The sequence below is a fragment of the Kwoniella shivajii genome, chromosome 3 (assembly GCF_035658355.1).
Source record: "Kwoniella shivajii chromosome 3, complete sequence".
Classification (NCBI taxonomy): domain Eukaryota; kingdom Fungi; phylum Basidiomycota; class Tremellomycetes; order Tremellales; family Cryptococcaceae; genus Kwoniella; species Kwoniella shivajii.
This window is the reverse complement of record NC_085910.1, coordinates 1497500-1515798: the sequence shown is the minus strand read 5'-3', so window position 1 is coordinate 1515798 and position 18299 is coordinate 1497500. Positions and strand designations below refer to the sequence as shown.

The window sequence follows — 18299 nt, the reverse complement described above, 5'->3', positions numbered from 1 at the left end:
GCAGGAAATCATGAATAGCCTGGATCGTTATAGTGACTATGAACATCGAAATTTCATGGTTTTTTTGTTTTCTTTCTATACGCGAGAACGTAACCAAAATAAAATAAGCGAAAAATGAGGTGACCAACTAAAACCTATCCATTCCATCATCCTTTTTTTCTACTTTTGTGGCTGTTTTCTACTCTTTTTGTTGATTATTTCTTCTACATTTCCATATATTGGACATTGTGATCACGAATGCCCTGCATCTTTGGCCAGCTCAGCATAGTAGGTTCGATCTTGGTCCCCATTACGACCTGGTTGGGACTAATCATATGTGGTAGGGTCGAATCTGACCCTATCAGTGTTTTGCCCCACGTGACTCTGGTACGTAGGGTGCACAGTGTGAGACTTCTCTGTTACTGTCTCTCCATTCTTGATAACATATACCCCCTCGTTGTGAGTCGATCGATTGCTTAGATACATTGTCAGCTCTTTCTATAACAGTAATACGCCAGGCAGTTAGGGAACTGATAAGCAAGCTTACAATGGGAGAGCTGTACCTTGACAGATATACGGGGTTTTTACGCACCAAGAACAAACGGGGTTACTGTACATCCGTAGTGATCAAAGCATGTTAGCTGCTTTATACAATTTATGAAATGAGCAAAGGGGATGGCCAGTGAGCAACGCCATGTTTGTGACTTGCACTCACAGGGTACTCCTATCACATGTTTCGGACTGGCCAGCCTCTGAGCAAGGTTTACAAGCATAGTCTTATGGAGGACAAGACCATGTCCACGTGAACATATCGCTTTGAGTAGAGGTCGACATGGTCGCTAGTAAGATGCTATTACAATGAGGATGTGACGTTGAAGTGGATAGAACTAAACCAAAGTGAAGTGCGTGAATATGTTGGTGGGGGAATGATAAAATTGGGCAGGAAGAACGCTAGATCTCGCCTTTTAAATACACACGAAATTGCCCGCTATGCTCACCACCAAGATGATATTCTGGTCTGCAATCTGTATGTGGAACGCGGCAGAGCGGTGTTCCAAAGAATGCTTCTTCACCGCCCTGTTATTTCAAATTCGCTATGTTTGCCATTACTCCAACGCAAGTCTTCTAATGACACCATTTGAGGCGTCCATGGTTGCAGTTTGGTGAAAGGTTTGACGAACTGATGAATTGTAGTGAGATTAGAAAAGAAAAACGCCTGCCTACATGATTCCTTGCCTTCAACGATGAAGCCTTGCGCCGCTCTTACCTTGGTTGATATTATCCGTAATACGAACGGACAGATATACGAAGACCAACAAATGACACTCTTCTTTGGTTCTGCATTCCCCTTCATTCCGCGCGTAACATACGAGGAAATGAAAAGTAAATCTCCGTGGTAGATAATGCTGTGATTTCCCCTCCTTACATGGGTCGAAAGGCTGGATAAACCGAGGTGCTTCTGACCAATCAAGACGTTATAATCTCATAGGCAATACCGAAAGTCGACAATGGGCTTCTCGACGATCATCATACTTCGATTCGATTACATATCGCTAAAACCCATGCAGAAGCAAGCATGGTCGGCCCGGTCCAGGATTCGAAGCACCAGAATGCGTTCTAAAAGTTTGGCACTCCTCTATCTGTCAAGAGCGGGAAAAGCTCCACCTCGCTGACGGTCGCTCCCTCCTTTGTTGAGCCGAAGAGATATTGCGACGTCAATATGTACTGCTCGGAACCCCGTTGCCTTGAGCTTTGCTAGTGGTGGAAAACAAAGGTCACAAGCTTTTTCCCGGGTAGAATTTGGGCAAAGCACAATTCGAGGTGAGCTTATAAGGGAGCCCTCTCAGGGTGAGGCGGACACATCTATTCCCTATCGTCTTGTCGAATACATATATCAAGGATTACATCCTCCAATTGTTTCTCCAATCTTTCAGACATCAGCAATCACACAAGATCAACAGTCATGCATATGACGAATCAGACGGAGAGTAAGTAGTACCTTCAATCACCTGTCTGTATACGAGCTGCCCCTCCTGTATATGTGTCTACTGAGCAAGGCGACAGGCTGAAATGTGGATGTACCTCATTTAGTATTCTGGTAGTCCCCGAGCTTTGCCATTCTGAGGACTGCCAAGTCCCAAGAGCAGAATTCCGCGGTAACGACTGGCGTTCTAATACGATGGTGTTACCATTCACATGTATCCGCAGCAGTCGTACCTCAGCAGCCGATTCATGCAGGGTTACCAATAGGGTTGAACACCATCTGATTGATCACCCAAAGCATTCACGCATCAAATACCATCCCCTTACAATTGATTGCCTACGAGAGTGGCAATTCCGAAGGGAATCAGGGAGAACGAATGGTGACCTTGAAGGTTACAAAATGCGTGAGTACCAATACACTCACGATAATCGGTGTAAAGTATGCGGATCCCTTCTCATAACATTGATCCTTTTAGATGCTTGGCAGCTCGTCAATGAAAGGATCAAAGCAATCGGAGGAACAGAACTGACTGAGAAAGACTCGATGCAGCAGGAGATATCTCGCGCTACCCATACGATGAAAGATGTGGGTGATTTCTTCTCGCTCTGCGTTGAAACGGTATCTTGACTCTCCTGTGACTGATTCTCGTTACTGTCAGATGACCTGCCCTGAGCTTGAGCAGAGCACACTTCACTCGGATTGTCATTGCAGCTGCCATCCCACCGATGCAGGAGATGCCGAAGAGGTTCCGATATCCTACCTTGTCAAGAAATACGCTAGCCTATGTCTTTCCTGCAACAAATCGTTTCTGCATCATATTCCAGTGAGATCTTGTTCGCCGTGTTCAAGCCACATTGTACCTTGTTCGACGGAGTGGACCGAACCGAAGGACTGGAGTGACAATTCGCCGTGAGCTGTCAAGATCGATGTATTCAACAGGACTCTTATGGATTGTAGTGCTTTTATGCATGGATGGTGGAGTCATCTTAGCCACTGACCATATTGATCACGTCGTCTCTGCCATCTGTACAGCCTTCTATGATCGGACGACTGATGGCAGAATGTGGCAGAATGTCGATCACCGGCAATGGCTGCGTGAATCAGGGCCCGCCACAAAGATGCGCGGTTCGACCAGTGGTTGGAATTATTGATCCCGTACATAGGGTTATTTCAGAATAAGAAATCATTAGAAAATTCGGAGGCTGGAAGGGCAAAACGAATGATTTTTAGTAATGATCGATTACAAAATAACTAAAACAGATACCCTTATCCGTAAACAAAACGGTTAAAATTGGTACAGTACTAATAACGTGTTTTGTAATCGGACCTAAGAAAGAGGGGAGAGAATTGAGAACATTTCATTAATTATTTTTCAATATTGTTGTTATCTTGGCGTTTTTGGGAACAGTTCCAACATCCTCTAATCTTGATTCAATATCAGATAGGACAGAGTTGGTATATCATCATTTTTGACAGAAGTGACGGCTAAACAGGACAACAAACAACACGCCGATAGAAGACGATCTACACATACTCATCATAGCATCGTCAAACGTCCCAACATCAACAGAGCCTAAAATTCAATCGAGACACGCGACCCGAAATAGATAAACAAAACAATAAACATAAAAAGTGGTCGTAGAATACTTGCCACCGAGACCCATATCGAACATAGGGTTTACATCATACCTCAAATCACCATCTCCTGTTCAATACTACAGTGACCACACCATCATACACATAGAAAGGGATAAAGTCATTGAAAGGAAGGATAACCCCCACCCTAACAACAAAGACATCAACCAACCCTTTATCAGGAGATCTGTGACTGAGGTTTTGAGGATAATAAGAAGGAACGGTGGTCATGGCGGGTGAGTTTACTCGAAATCCATGCTCCCTTGATCCTGGGAGGTAGGGAAGGCGCGTTTGAAGATGAAGAAAGCTTAACATGCCAGTATATTGAGGAGGCTTGTGCAATCGTATCAAAAACATGCTAACGTGATAATATAATCATATGTCCACTTTCACTACCGCCTCAACGGATCTTATCTCTTGTACATTCCGACTCGTTGTATCTCTGTGGTTATTTATACGTGTCTGTGAAAACGAATGACGACTTCAGCGATATATACTGTGTAAGTAACAGTCCTCCCACAAAGGATACCGACGGCACCACTGACACTATATGCCATGTCCAGCTTCACATCTCCGCATCATGCGCCGATGCCAAATCATTTACCAACGTTGATCGTTACTCCTCATGGTGGGTCATTTGTTCATGAGGTTGACTGCGGATGAAGAAAATGTACCATGCGCATGGAAAAGGAAGGATAACAGGGCTGACGAGACGGGATGTATAGGTCAACCTAATCAAATACTGTATACTTATCTGTGAGTCATATTGTGCGATTCCAGCCTAAGAGATAACTAACAAGCGATGAACAGGCATACTGAAGAGGTACATTCATTTTCTCCAATATCAAATCACACTTCATTTCTTTACCTCATTCTACCTTCACGCAAATAGCTGACATACCCTTCACTGCCTATATTCACAGAACCGTGTAAACTATCTTCTCACCCCATCTCCTCAAGGTGATCTCTGCGTCGCCAAGCTCTTTCCACCCGCTAGACCTGGGCAACCTGGACATTCATCAGCTTCATTACCTACAGTAGCATCGAAACAACCTCATAATGTAGTTCGATGTGAAGCTTCAAGAGATCTGAGATGGACAATCGAGAATACAGGTGTCATGTCACCTATCTACAAAATTGTAAATCAAGATGATACTCCTTTATATCAAATCTCAAAACCCAACCCAAATGCAGAGTTCTGGACAATGTTCTATTTCAAATATGCTGGTCATCAAATTCCTCCTCAACGGATTGAGGTGAGTTGATTTCGTGCAACTTCCGAAAACCAGATTGAAATAGTGAGACTCTCCTCACATCACTGAGGAGAAACGGAGCCAGAATACAGGAATATGAAACATAGGATGCGAAAGATCAGGAATTCAATGAAGCGGAAGTATTGGGCTTGCGGGGATTGCAACACGAACTTGGGGAGTTCGATCGAATACCATCAGCCTCGGAGCGACCAGTCGCGAATACTCGATGCAGTTATCCGGAAGTTGCTGACTGCATCCCCTTTCACAGTTCGGCAAGGTAGCCAAGAATCCACCAGAAAAAGGAGGAGGTACGAGAATAACGGTTACCGGCAAAACAGAGGATGAGAAGCAGGTCTGGCAGACGTTGGGTGTCGGAAATGAGGATTGTGTGGAATGGGTAGTTTGTTGTGCTTGTTTGAATCTGCTTGAGTGAGTTTGACTATTTATCGTGGAATCTGAATAGCGACTACCGCACAATCGTCTTGAATTCTTGCCATATGGTTAAGCTGTATCTCTTTTATACTCGTCGATCATCGTGTTGGGTTGGAATGCTTCGCAAAGTAGTAATGCCAGCTGACCTTCAATCCTCATTGCAGTGATCAAATTCTCCAAGCAGCAGAAAAGAAAGCTGGTATACTTGGACCTGCATCTACCGCCGCAAAACCCGCAGTCTCATCCCCTGCAGCAACGTCGCTTCGACCGAACCCTGGTCCTATACAAAGAGTCGCACCTACACCTGGACCACGATCAGCTGGATCCAATGGTCCCGGGATAGCGTCGTCTTTGCCGATTAAGGGAGCTCGCTCAACAGGACCTGGTGGACCTGGAATAGCATCTTCTGCACCCTCAGTAGGAGCTACTAATCTCTCACAGACATATAAAAATAACCCCAACTTTCGAGCTGGTCCGCCACCTCCTCAACCCCAAGGTAGCTATAGAGGTCCACCACCACCTCAACAACAGCAACAACAGCAACAACAACAACAACAAAACCAAAGACCTCCTCCTCCTCAGCAGCAACAACAGGGTCAAAGACCACCACCACAAAATTCAGATCCCAGGATGAGAGGTCCTCCTCCACCTCAACAAGGTCAAAGAGGTTATGCACCGGTCGGTAACGGCGGAAGGAGGTTCTAGGCCTAAGTCGAAGTGACATATCTAGCGGCGCAGTATGGTGACGGGTGGGACCTGCTCGTTAAGATACAGGCTTGAAACAGAGATGAAGAATGGAAGGGGATCATCTATCTTAGCAACATGTGGATATATCTAGGTTATAATGAATTTTTCGCCGTGTGAAATTAAGTAGTTTCTCATTGTTTCTTGATATGGTGCTCTTCACATACCGGTGTACCGGTATGACTAGTAATTTGTAAAAGCCAGTCAAATATCATACAATATATACCCAGATTAAAACGGGATACCCCTGTATGTGGCATATGTACGCATGGTAATCTTGCAGTTGCTCATGTGCTCACCTTCGTGAATACGATCTCCATATGGAAGCTGTCATTCTTCTCATTAGCCAGCAGCTATATTGCGTAATGTACAACGAAATCCATGTCAGAGTCCTATCACCATTCCTTATATCGTCCGTCAACTGATATCGTCGATGCAATTGTCGTTCTCACAAGTCCAAGATATATGGACTTGGGGAAAACGAAGGGCACCTTATGAACCACTGTTCATAACTACTGCACCGAAATCATCACCTACACCCCATTGATCCATCAACCTCTTGACTTCACTCATATCTCCTCGATGATTATATTGCCCGTAATGCGGTATTATATTTGTTATTTCTTTCATATCGATAAAGGCTCTTGAGAGGGTATCAATCAGAGGCCGACGTAGTCTTTCAGTTATCTAACAAGGAGACATCAAGATTAGTAGATGTGTGACTCTGAAATACAGTTTGGACTGTATATACACCACTCACCTTCTTATGATGTTTTGGTATATCTGACCATGATTCAGATTTGATCCTAGACATATATTTATCTATTATCGTACTAGTCCCTTCAACGCATAGTATACCGGGTTTACCTATCATGTTGTCGTCCTTGATTAGCTCACATCTGAGACCAGCATCCCAACAATTTCTTGTCCCTCCATGATACATCCTTATGGGCGGAGACACAACAGTATTACCTCACGTACCAGCTAAAACGAATCCGGTCAGTCCCACTTCTTTAGCGAAATTAACCATATCATCTCTTTTCTCTCTTGTTGAAAGTGACGGCAGCCAAAACCAGACTCTGATCAAGTCTGTATCCTTCTCTTCCACTTCCACATCGTCTTCCGATGTCATCTTCGTCGCTTTCAAAACTAGTAAGGCTTGGAGGGACGATCTGACAGATTCAATAGTATTCAAGATATATTCACTTGGTTCTTTTTCTTGTTCTTCATCTCCATGACCAAAAGGTACTATCTTCTCCAAGAGAGTTTGATATTCGGTTCTATTCAAAAAAGTAGGTTGTTTAGGCCGTATCGTCACTCTCTCATGGATTTCAGCGGAAAGAGGTAAATTGATCTGGAAAATTACTTCTTCTGAACCAGAAAGAAATTCGTCTATAGGTAGTTTTAGCTCAGCTTGCAAGTCCTCATTCGAAGTCTCTGTAGCATCTGGATTTTCAAGGTATGTATCCAGTATCGATTGAGTCGTTTCAGGTAGATGAAGTTCGGTAGATGTATACATTGAGGTTAACAGTTGTAGGAGATCAAGTTGAGCTTCACCTTCTGGTGTCAGCACGGACATCATAAAAGGCAGCAGTTTGGTTGCGAGGGAGTCTATGTAGCTGATATAGTAAGGTATTGATCGAGTTCCAAGATCATCTCAATCACTACAGCTACATATTTTCCATTTCAATCTCATACTTTTATTCTCTTGACAGAAAATCATCCTCGGATATCCCGACCGCTTGAACGGTGAAGTGGAGCCCCATAAACAAATATGATCCTGTCAACATTAATAAATTGGGACGGACAATGACAGTCTCTTATATCGCTTGCTTACTTTTCTCCCTTCATCTTATGGCTGGTACAGCAAACGCCGTCAGAGGAACGAGTCCACGAAATATGACGGTGAAGGTATTCTGGCCGACAAGCGGAATCACTCAGAATGAAGGGACTATTGTCGGCTGGCTACTGAGAGATACTCTGGTCGTCATTGGGATCATTGATAAATGGGTAAGTTTATTTTCTCAACAGAGCTCAAGACAAGCTGAATTGTCACTTTATGGTCACGACTGACACTTATAAACTTATAGCTTACTGAGAAGTACGACTATGATGAAAGTACCTCGGTTTCCTTACGTCTTCAGAACTTGGGGTATGCTCAACCAGTCGATACTTCCGAACAAGCTAAAATTGACGAAGGATCATTCTGGTTAAACTCTTCATACCTACCTGTCAGATCCTCGTAAGCTAAACACCAACATATATCCCAGAACAGTGAACTAGCTGAACCTGTGTTCATAGTCAGATGATCGAATTGGTATTGTATACACCACCTGATCATCATCGACTCCGATTCTTGCGTTCCTCCTCGGGCTCCCAACCGAAAAGTAACATAAGTTTAGCGATACAGGATGGATATACCTCCAGCACACAGAGATCCAGGCATTTAGATGGCATAGAAAATGTCATAGATTTGGTTAGCTCTTGCTTTCCCCTTATTTGACCAGCTCACTCAAGCTCACAAGAACGATAGATCAATAAGTCTAAAAGCGCTCAAAAGGGATTACACTCGGTATCATGCCATCTTGGTCAGCCAAAAGATATTACAGTAAAGAAGACTGCTTCCAATCAGTCTAGTAGGATAGTTGTCAGTTCTCTCGCTGTCTTACTCGTGCCATTAGAGTGTAGCGCACAGGCCCTCGTCAATCTGCTCGCCTACCCAACCCCGATTGATTCACTTCGCTCCTACAGCTCAACATGTAAGTCGCCCTCTCTTTCCAAGTACATCATGACACTAACAAATAGGTTTCTACTTAGTTGATCAGGTTCATCTTCGACTCTCACAGTTGTTAGAAGGACCTGAACGGTTCAAGAGTACCCGAGAGGTCACTGGAATCGAAATCAGATCAGAACGGTATATACGGTATGCAATTCAACTATACACTTATTACAACTGGTATGATTGCTCAGTGGCTTTCCTTCTTGTTTAGGTTCTGGAACACAGTATGGCTTGTTTTCGTGAGTCTTGAATTGCGATATGAGAGGGATCGACTTCTGGCTGAATTGCTTGTTGTAGAACGATCTGATTCTGGGATACACTGCAAGGCAACTCATCCTTCTCTATGCTCCATATGCAAGAAACGATGTGGTGCCCATCATCACAGTGAGTACGATGTGATTCTGGGATACTATGACATCAAATATCAAAACTGACGCAGGTCATTCGATAGAGGCACTCAATCGACTTACCTATACTTGCTCTGAAATGGTTGAATGATTGGCCAGTGGGATTGAAGTTGAACACTCCCCTGAGTCAGTTCTTCTGTACGGGACTAGGATGGATGATAGAAAAATGGGGAGGTGAGTCTTTCACATTTCGGCCTCGAATTTGGTGTAATCGCGCGTACCGAGGTTTTCAAGGCTGACATGAGGGCGCAGATCTCCTGATTCCATTCTTACGTAGCTTCCTACCAACGTTCATCCAAATATTCGCACTTGTCTCTCTTGGTGGATTCACTCTTACTTTATCACTGCTTGATGATACACTATCGATCCTCACCAGTCATTTCTACCTGTGTCATGTGTTAATGAAGTACATCTTCAACTGGCAACTACAGTCTTTGAGCGGATTGTGGAACTTGTTCAGAGGTATGCTTAATCTCAACCTTTCTGGATAATTCAACTAATGAAACCTTGTAGGCAAAAGATGGAACGTACTCAGAAAAAGGACTGATTCATATGATTATGATGTTGATCAATTATTCCTTGGAACTTTGTTATTTACCGTATCGGCGTTTCTTTTTCCGACAGTATTAACGTATTTCGCTTTATTCGCGATGGTGAGTGTATCAATACCGTCGATTTAGCAGGCGCGAGGCTACGGTCTCGTTGCGGAAAGCAAAGCATAGCTGACTTGCAATTCCAGTCACGTATAGTCATTCTTGGATTACATAAGATGATTTCAACCGGAACAACGGCCCTCAACGCTTTCCCTCTGTTCGAGTTGATGTTACGTTTAAAAGAGCCTTCTCGATTACCATGTAAGCTGAATCTCGATCCACTTTCCAAAACAGAAAATTCGTTGATACATAACACGTAAATGCCATCATTATAGCTGGAGTGTGTTTCAAAATCCGCCGTTTGCAGGATGTTAGAACAGAAGGTGGACTAGAAGGCAACGTAAGGATCGCATATGCCATGGAGATCAAGGTGGGTGTTATCTCAACGCTGTTCTGCTCATAAACGACTTCAATCATGAGGGAAGAACGAATGCTGACGGTGCCGACTGATAGAACTCTCCTAAATCGCTAGCAGAAATCATGTTTCCCTCTGCGTGATATTATCGTATTGTATCTCTCATTGTATGCCATTCTCACTCGTCATGATCAGTACATCCTCAATCAAAATACATCCTCATCATTCGCTTCACTGCTATCAAAGTATGAAAAGAAAAGCAGCGAAAAATGAACATGAACCTCCATCTTCAACCACCTCGCTCGTATGAAGCCTCATCGTCGATTCCAACGAAGACGATATTGGCTTGTAAAGGAGACTAGCATCCGCAATTGGTGCAGCTGCAACTGTGGGAGTGAAGGGCAATTCAGCTCTAGAGGGTGAATTGGAAGAATTAATCGAGTCTTCCAAATGAGGATCAGGCTTCTCGATGCGATGATAGAAGTGGAAGTGATGCTTGGGAGTGAATGGAGTTGGAAAGCTTGAACTTACGAAGAAGCACCACAGGAAGAACAAGTACCACCGGATCCGGAAGTGTTGCACTCGTTAACGGGCATAGAATTGCCGTTAGAACATCTACATGACAACAGAGAGTGAGTCTCCACTCTCGACAAAGCAGGATAGAGGGATGGAATAGATCAGCGAGTAGGGAGATATGGACTCACCCAGAAGAACCGTGAGTGGAACAAGATCCATCAGCGGTGCTCTCACAGCCCTTGTTGACGTTGGACTACTCCATCTATCAGCACCAATCAGTGCCAGTGAGATTATCAGAACAAGGAGGATGTAGGAAGGCAGATGAAGAGATGTGTCATGTACGGTAGTTGAGATAGCAGCCATCTTGATTCGATTTAGGTTTGTTGATTGGTATTGGGATTGATTTGCTTATCGTTAAAGTTCGTAAATGATTGTTGAGTAAGGAGATGAACGCTAGAAAAGGTAAACAGAAGGACCTTTTATATGTGTTCTAGACAGATATGATACACTTCGATTGGGCATATCTACACGCTGATGAGAAGCGGCATTACCGATAGAATGACGCCTCGACCTTGTAGTCTGAAGAATTAGGGGAGTGGGGAGAAGGAGATTCTAGCTTGAGAAGCGATTGGCGTTTGATGGCAGTGGAGCCACTGTGTCAAATAAAGGAGAAGCAACGTGAGATTGTGTGTTGGAAGCATTAGTAACATGTACACATCGGTGAGAGATGACCGATCATTCCGGGTCGCGAAGGGGTACGGCCTTGGTCAAAGCTGCATTGGGAGGAACGGCAGATAGTACGCTTTGGTCGTGAAGAGGACAACATGTTCTCATGATGGTAACTAGTTCAAACGGAAGGAAGCACTACAGAGAGCGTGTTTGTGGCGCCTTGATGTTAGTTATATACAGCTGTGATTGACGTGGAACACATAGAACGAGGACTAGGGGATTATCTTAGTGTCACTTTGTCCAATCAGATCTTACCATTAGCGAGTTTGAGGCGGTCCTTTCCTTTCGATCAAGCAAATTTGATTCTGAATGTAAGCTTGGCACAATAATGTGATCCTCGTGTTGCTGACAGATTACTAGACTGTACGGGGCAAGGAAGATGAATGACATGGTGGCTCCGCTCGGATCTCTGGCGGTTACGTGGCAAGCAGCATCTGTTTCTTCTCCAATGACATGGCGCTTGAATCACATTGTGCATCTCAACATGCAATGGCAGATGTAGGCAACGTATTGATCACACTTCCCCATCTAGATAGTATCGTCTTAGTGAGCTCAAACAGGGTCGTTACCGAATGGTTTACAGTAGTTGTGCGCGGCTAAATATGAAAATAAAAAAGCGTGCGCTACTGCTTTACCCATGAAGAGAAATTTGATCGTATCAAACGATAGTGAATGATGTTCAAGTAAGATTTAGCTCTTACTTTGTGTGATGCCACAATCATATTTTGCCCTCAATCCAAAAAGAACTTGAATCGTATGGGATACAAGGAAAATGTTTCGTAAAGCGTTAAATGGTCATCCTACGTCTTGACAACCTTATCCAGGCATGAGGTGTAGTATCTATCCTCAATCTTGAGGGAGTGCTGCTCAAACAATTCGTCACTTAAGTCTTTTGGTACCCCCCTCTCACTTTGTTACTCGCTTTAAGGTTACTGCCGAACGTAAAACACTCCGCCCAGTCAGGGATGTCACCAGGCAGACCGTTCCCGGATATTTTCGAAGATATCATCTGTATCTGCGCTCTTTCTCCAACATCGAAATCCACTAATCCGTAACGTTACTGATTGATTGATTTACCAGAAAAAGTCGAACATGCACATCAGAGATACAGCACTGAGAATGCCCTCCCGAAACAAAGAGATAAGATGTGCACTAGAGACATTTTGTTTCTGAATTAAGGGATCTACATCGAAGTCCTTGAATTCTGCCCCCTTCAGTGTTTTGATTGTGCCTATTCCCCCTGTAAGGCCTCATCTTTCTGAATTGAAGACCAAGTTCGGCTCAAGGATCTCATTGCGCGATTCTAGTCGTCCACACTTTGGACTGAGTGGTAAAGCCTCAGCGATCTTTGAGTGCTGAGTATCGATTATTTTTAATGTCATTCCGTGTAAGACAGCACGAACCAGATAAAATCACTCTGTATCATTCATCCTAAAACACAGCATGATGAATGAGGAGTCATGGAACTTCTACGTTTAAATCGAGTCACGATTCTCTTCTTATCGATATTTGGTTCACTGACTTTAGGAGCGTTCTTGCGTCTCTCACCTACAGGACGAGAATATGCGCCATGGACGGAAACACTAAAAAACGTTAGACCCATATCAGCACCATTATTCCCATACTCTATAGATTCAGATATCGATGATTACCATACGTACAATACTAGGGAGATAGATAGTTTAAGGGATTGTATGGAAAGAGGAGAATGCAGAAGGAACCAACAGAAGATAATCCTTGCTCATGCTCATGTGTGGCCAGATGCGATCGTGAGTAGACACGAACACTCACAATGTATGCATATTGATTGATCGTGGACCGGAATCTAATAGATCAACGGATGGAGAGGAGGTGAAGGAGTGTGGTATGTGTCATGGGCATCTTGCTTCTCCCTGGGAATAGCTTTTTTGACTTTGACCGTCCTCCACAGGGCATTATCCATGTTTAGAGCATTGCGAGAATTGGGTTACACAGTATTACTTGGATTGAACGGATGGGGTGAGTGATGAGCTTGTACCCTTACAGCTATCGCTGTAAGTAATAGGTATCCCTTGACACAGAGGAAACATTGACTCAATACCAGATGTTCCCTGATCAAGTCGAAATCATCATTAAATCAGATTGGTTGGATAATTGTATACAGGATCCCTTGTGCATCAAGTCGAACAGTAATCCCACAGGACTTCCCAGATGGAAAGGCGAGTTGCAGCAAATTCAAGTTCTTGGTAGAATTCATGATTCTCCCAGCTGATATGACCAAATTTACTGATGATAGTGTGAGGGTTTTCCATTCGGCTATGCGAGCCTCGACGTCTTCCTTGATTTGTATGTGGGATATCGGTATTGATAATTCTCCAACTTTTTGGCAGGTTTCAATTCAGTTTCTTCCCAAATTACGATACAAGATTCGGTCTAGATTACAAATGGACAATACATGCTGATCGATATGAAATGGGCAAGGAAGAAACTGGTAAAAATCAATATATCGGGTGCGTAGTAGTTTTCCAGATTTGACAAGATGACATCAAGCTGATCGTGTGAATCGCTCGATTAGCTACTCTATTGAGGAGGGTTGCGAAAGTACAGATATAATCCCTTATAACGAGACGCCAATGACGACGTGGATTCTAGCCAAACAAGCTTCCTGTGAGTATACATTGTGAGACTTCGAGCGCAATAGCTAACGTCGATTCATGGAAGATTTTCACGTTACTACCACGTTGTATTCCTTCAATAACAGCTATTACACCCTTACTCCTCAAGAAGAAGGGCTTGAGGACTTGAGCTACCGAGCGGCTTACGAAGTGTTTGACGGATACATGAGGGTGAGGTGCCAATTCATCTTTATTTACCTGACTGTGAAATTCATATCCCAAAGGCAATATCAACCGCTACTCACTACCTTCGGAAAACGCTTAATCATATCTGTTGTCTTTGCATTCGTAGGACGACCTGATTGAGCCGGTTACTGAGCTTGAAGCCATCGTAAACCTGGGTCAGATCGGACCTGATCGATTCCGTAACGAGGTTGCTTCTTCGAAAATCATGATAGGCATTGGCAATCCACCTCTTTCACCTTCACCTTATTTGGCTCTATGTATGGTGAGTATATCTCCCCAGGAGAATTAGAAATAACCATTGCTTATGGAGATTCATCAAATAATATTAGGCTACACCATTTTTGAATCCATACAGAAGCTGGGATAGTGAGAATCCAAATGATAGATCAAAATGGCTGTCTCAACATGATTATTTAAAATGGCTGGATCCTCCGTATGTCATCTGTCATTTCACCTTGGATGAGGACCAGCTAGAAAGTCCGCTGATTAAAGTTGATAACTTAGATACGTGTATAACGTTCGAGCGCACGATTACGAAGGATATGTAGATGCCATACGTGAAGCCATCAACAACCGACCACCGAGATATATAGATCCATCGATGACTCCTGAATCTATACGGAAGAGGGTCAAGAGGCTAGTAGAGACTGACTGGAGGAGTATAGCCAAGACATATATGGAGGAAAGAGAAGCAGAAGGCGAAGTATATGTGAGTATCGATCGACTTTGTTGTCAGAATCGTGTTCATCGCTGACACGATCTTAGACGTGGACCTTGTAAACTAGATTCGAGTCTGTACGTACCGCGAAAGACAATATGGTCATTCGCCTCATGTATCTTTAGCAGTACCAACAATCGTATCCATAAAATAGACCTTATTTACACACACTGCAGACTGCTTCACTTTCACTCCATTGCACCTCGATCACATCTCCTGACATCAACATCTGCAGTTCCAGTCTGTGCTACCCCTTGCTCGCCGAAACAGGCTCCATCATGACAGAGTATAGACGGTTCGTCCAACTGACAGCAGAGGGAAGCCTGCTGAAATGTGCGGAATGACGATGACCTGAAGCACGTGTCAGGTGTGGGATGACGTGCGTTAATGAGGTGTGGATCAGGCACGATATATATTTCCCGCCCGTCAGTGAGCCCTTCATCTTTCCCAAATAATTATTATTATAGGATATCTTCCTTCCGTATCTTGCCATTCCTTAATCATATTGTCGTCAAAGAAGCGGTACTTGAACATCTTTCCTATTGATCCCATCTCTCACAAAAGTCACTCGCCAGATTCAGATCGGTGTCCAACAGTTTTATAGGTTGAATATCAAATAAAAAGGAAGCAATCCTCCTTTAATTCGCAATTCAACTTCAGACCACCGAATAATCTAACCGTCCTGATTCTCTTTGGCTTGATGCTGTCCACAGGCAAACGATAACACTTACTTCCATTCAATTCTTCCACATTGTCGCATCAACGATGCTCCCTCTTATTCTCGTCCTCCTTCTGAAATCATCTTCTGCGCTTGGTCAGCTAACGCCCTCACCGACATATTCCCCTCCGACCGCTTCGGCAGGTTTAGTTGCTTCGACTTCCACACCCAATACCCAGTGGTCAAATGTACTTGGGAACTCATTATACTTTTACGACGCTCAGAGGTCAGGTAAATTAGATCAGGGAACTTATGGGAATAGGGTGGAATGGAGAAATGATAGTGCTTTGAATGATGGGAGTGACTGGAATTTAGATTTATCTGGCGGTTGGTATGATGCTGGAGATTATATCAAAGCTACTTTCCCGTTGGTAAGTCTGGTCTGGCCTCAAACACCCAACACGAGGAGTAGGCGTTTGGAATCATGCTGATCTATTGTCATTATCAGTCGTTCACTCTCACTGCTTTAGCATGGGGTGCTCTGACTCACGGAGAGGGATATGATCAAGCTCAACAAACCGCTTATTTAGATGGTACATTGAGATGGGGTTACGATTGGCTAATTAGAGTGAGCTCATAATTTTCGTATATGGCTCAGACTGATCTGCTGTAGGCACATCCCTCAGATGATGTACTTTTCGTACAAGTCGGATCAGGCGACGTAGACAATAGTTACTGGTGAGTTTCGCATAGCTTTCATTGTCATTTGGGGCTAACGACTGTCTCGAGATAGGGGAGGAGACGAGAACATACCCACACCTCGACCTGGGTACCCCATCAATTCCTCTCATCCAGGTACAGATGCATGGTCTTCTACAGCAGCAGCATTTGCTCTTGGATCAATGTTATATTCCCCCTCCATATCGTACAATGTCACTTCAACATCTTCTCCACCCACTTCACCTTCTTTATCCAACTCAACATATTCCTCATTACTCCTGTCGCACGCCAAAACGCTCTACGCTACGGCCAATAACACTTCACCACGTTCAACGTATTACTCATCTTTAGGCGAGAGCGTCGCTGCGTATGCTTCATCAAATTGGCAAGATGATCTAACACTCTCAGCTTTATCCCTAGCTGTCGCAACTAACGATTCAACGTATTATGCAGACGCATATAACTATTATGTAACATACGCTCTTTCTGGTCTGAAGGAAGTGTGGAATTGGGATTCTGTGATCCCTGCTATATACGTCTTATTCGCCGAAACAGCAATCACAAGACCTCAACTAGCTAAAGGTGCAGGTTTAGATACAAACTTGACTGGTTGGCGAACAGAAACGGAAAATTACTTTGACAGTATCATTGATGGAACTTTTAAGCGGAGTTATTTGACTAAAGGTGCGTATCTTTTCTGTATCTTCTGCCTTCAAATACCTCATAATCCCCAATATGCAGAGTAGTTGTGCCCCGAAATAGAAATAAGCTGATCAACCTCTTGTACCATGTAGGTGGATTACTCTACGTTGACGGAGATTCAGACGAGGCTTCACTCAATCCAGCAATGGCAATAGCTATGCTCATGTTCAAGTATGCTCCTATCGCTTCCAGTCAACAGAAGACAGAGGAATATAACGTAAGTTATTACCATGGTAGTACGCCTGTAGTTGATCTAAATCCGCGATTCTACCCTTAGGACTTTGCTCAAAGTCAATTATCCTATATGTTGGGTAACAATCCGATGAATGGTGAGACTGTGTTCTGAATTCCTCAATCTGATAAAGCTGATCCCCTTGCCTTGCAATCAAGCTGTATACTTGGTCGGATCACATCCTAATTCACCTCAGAACCCTCATTCAGCTCCGGCATCTGGCGGGACAAACATAAAAGCAATCAGGACTTCTCCCGCAACAGAAGCGCACGTCATATACGGTGCGATGGTGGGAGGGCCTTTGTCAGATGATAAATTTTGGGATTGGAGAGATGATTGGGCACAGACTGAAGTTGCATTGGATTATAATGCTATGATACCTACTCTAGCAGCTATGCAGGTTAGTCAAGACTCATCTTCTACCCTCATCTCTTCAAAGTACGATCTGATATGCTTCTTTCTAGTTGTTGAACGAGACTTCTGATCCTCATTACGTTTCTATTCAAGCGGGAACATATTCTATACCGTCGGGTCAACCTTGCGATGCAGCTCTGCCGTGTGAAGGCAGTGGAGGATTGTCGAAGGGCGCGAAAGCAGGTATTGCAATTGGGGTTATCCTCGGTGTGCTACTTATCGTAGCCGCGATATGGTGGTGGAAGAGAGAAAAAATAGCTTCATGGTGGAGAAAAGGTTACCGAAGATGACTTAGGAGTATGTATGAGCATAAGGACATTTAGCGTATCGAGTCCATTGTAACAATTCAACGAACTTAGGAAAATTCAGTAATTCAGGATGGAACATTGCATGTATGAATCGCTGCATACAGGGACACAGTGAAACTTATACATGAATGAGTGCATGTAAAGGCATGGTTTATAAACAACAGAATTGGTGACAATGGTGTGGACATATAGCATGAGGTGTGAGTTTGTTGTATACAAAGGAACATCTGTTTAGTGGCGA

At 43.7% G+C, this 18299-nt stretch overlaps 5 protein-coding genes across 5 annotated transcripts; 4 read left to right on the top strand and 1 right to left on the bottom strand.

The window, feature by feature from the left end:
- Positions 1 to 4072: 4072 nt before the first annotated feature.
- On the top strand, positions 4073 to 5988 carry IL334_002754 (uncharacterized protein; the record flags this gene model as incomplete). Its single annotated transcript, XM_062934494.1, has 7 exons — positions 4073 to 4098; positions 4162 to 4226; positions 4324 to 4354; positions 4409 to 4421; positions 4522 to 4854; positions 5120 to 5280; positions 5448 to 5988. 7 exons carry the CDS (start codon positions 4073 to 4075, stop codon positions 5986 to 5988), a joined length of 1170 nt encoding a protein of 389 aa, XP_062790545.1.
- Positions 5989 to 6519: 531 nt separating this feature from the next.
- On the bottom strand, positions 6520 to 7606 carry IL334_002753 (uncharacterized protein; the record flags this gene model as incomplete). The annotated part of the gene is made up of 3 exons (XM_062934493.1): positions 6520 to 6714; positions 6788 to 6894; positions 7009 to 7606. 3 exons carry the CDS (start codon positions 7604 to 7606, stop codon positions 6520 to 6522), a joined length of 900 nt encoding a protein of 299 aa, XP_062790544.1.
- Positions 7607 to 7836: 230 nt separating this feature from the next.
- On the top strand, positions 7837 to 10364 carry IL334_002752 (uncharacterized protein; the record flags this gene model as incomplete). Its single annotated transcript, XM_062934492.1, has 13 exons — positions 7837 to 8037; positions 8118 to 8269; positions 8329 to 8503; positions 8561 to 8786; positions 8845 to 8950; positions 9018 to 9045; positions 9104 to 9190; positions 9258 to 9387; positions 9466 to 9675; positions 9727 to 9866; positions 9953 to 10067; positions 10142 to 10236; positions 10320 to 10364. The coding sequence occupies 13 exons, from the start codon at positions 7837 to 7839 to the stop codon at positions 10362 to 10364; spliced, it is 1710 nt and encodes a 569-aa protein (XP_062790543.1).
- Positions 10365 to 12926: 2562 nt separating this feature from the next.
- On the top strand, positions 12927 to 15086 carry IL334_002751 (uncharacterized protein; the record flags this gene model as incomplete). Its single annotated transcript, XM_062934491.1, has 11 exons — positions 12927 to 13235; positions 13299 to 13330; positions 13397 to 13464; positions 13527 to 13668; positions 13836 to 13955; positions 14021 to 14112; positions 14167 to 14291; positions 14413 to 14568; positions 14636 to 14739; positions 14811 to 15015; positions 15072 to 15086. The coding sequence occupies 11 exons, from the start codon at positions 12927 to 12929 to the stop codon at positions 15084 to 15086; spliced, it is 1368 nt and encodes a 455-aa protein (XP_062790542.1).
- A 703-nt stretch (positions 15087 to 15789) lies between these two features.
- Positions 15790 to 18040, top strand: IL334_002750 (uncharacterized protein; the record flags this gene model as incomplete). Its single annotated transcript, XM_062934490.1, has 8 exons — positions 15790 to 16113; positions 16191 to 16310; positions 16356 to 16420; positions 16476 to 17086; positions 17197 to 17321; positions 17382 to 17433; positions 17495 to 17736; positions 17801 to 18040. The coding sequence occupies 8 exons, from the start codon at positions 15790 to 15792 to the stop codon at positions 18038 to 18040; spliced, it is 1779 nt and encodes a 592-aa protein (XP_062790541.1).
- Between the last annotated feature and the right edge of the window lie 259 nt (positions 18041 to 18299).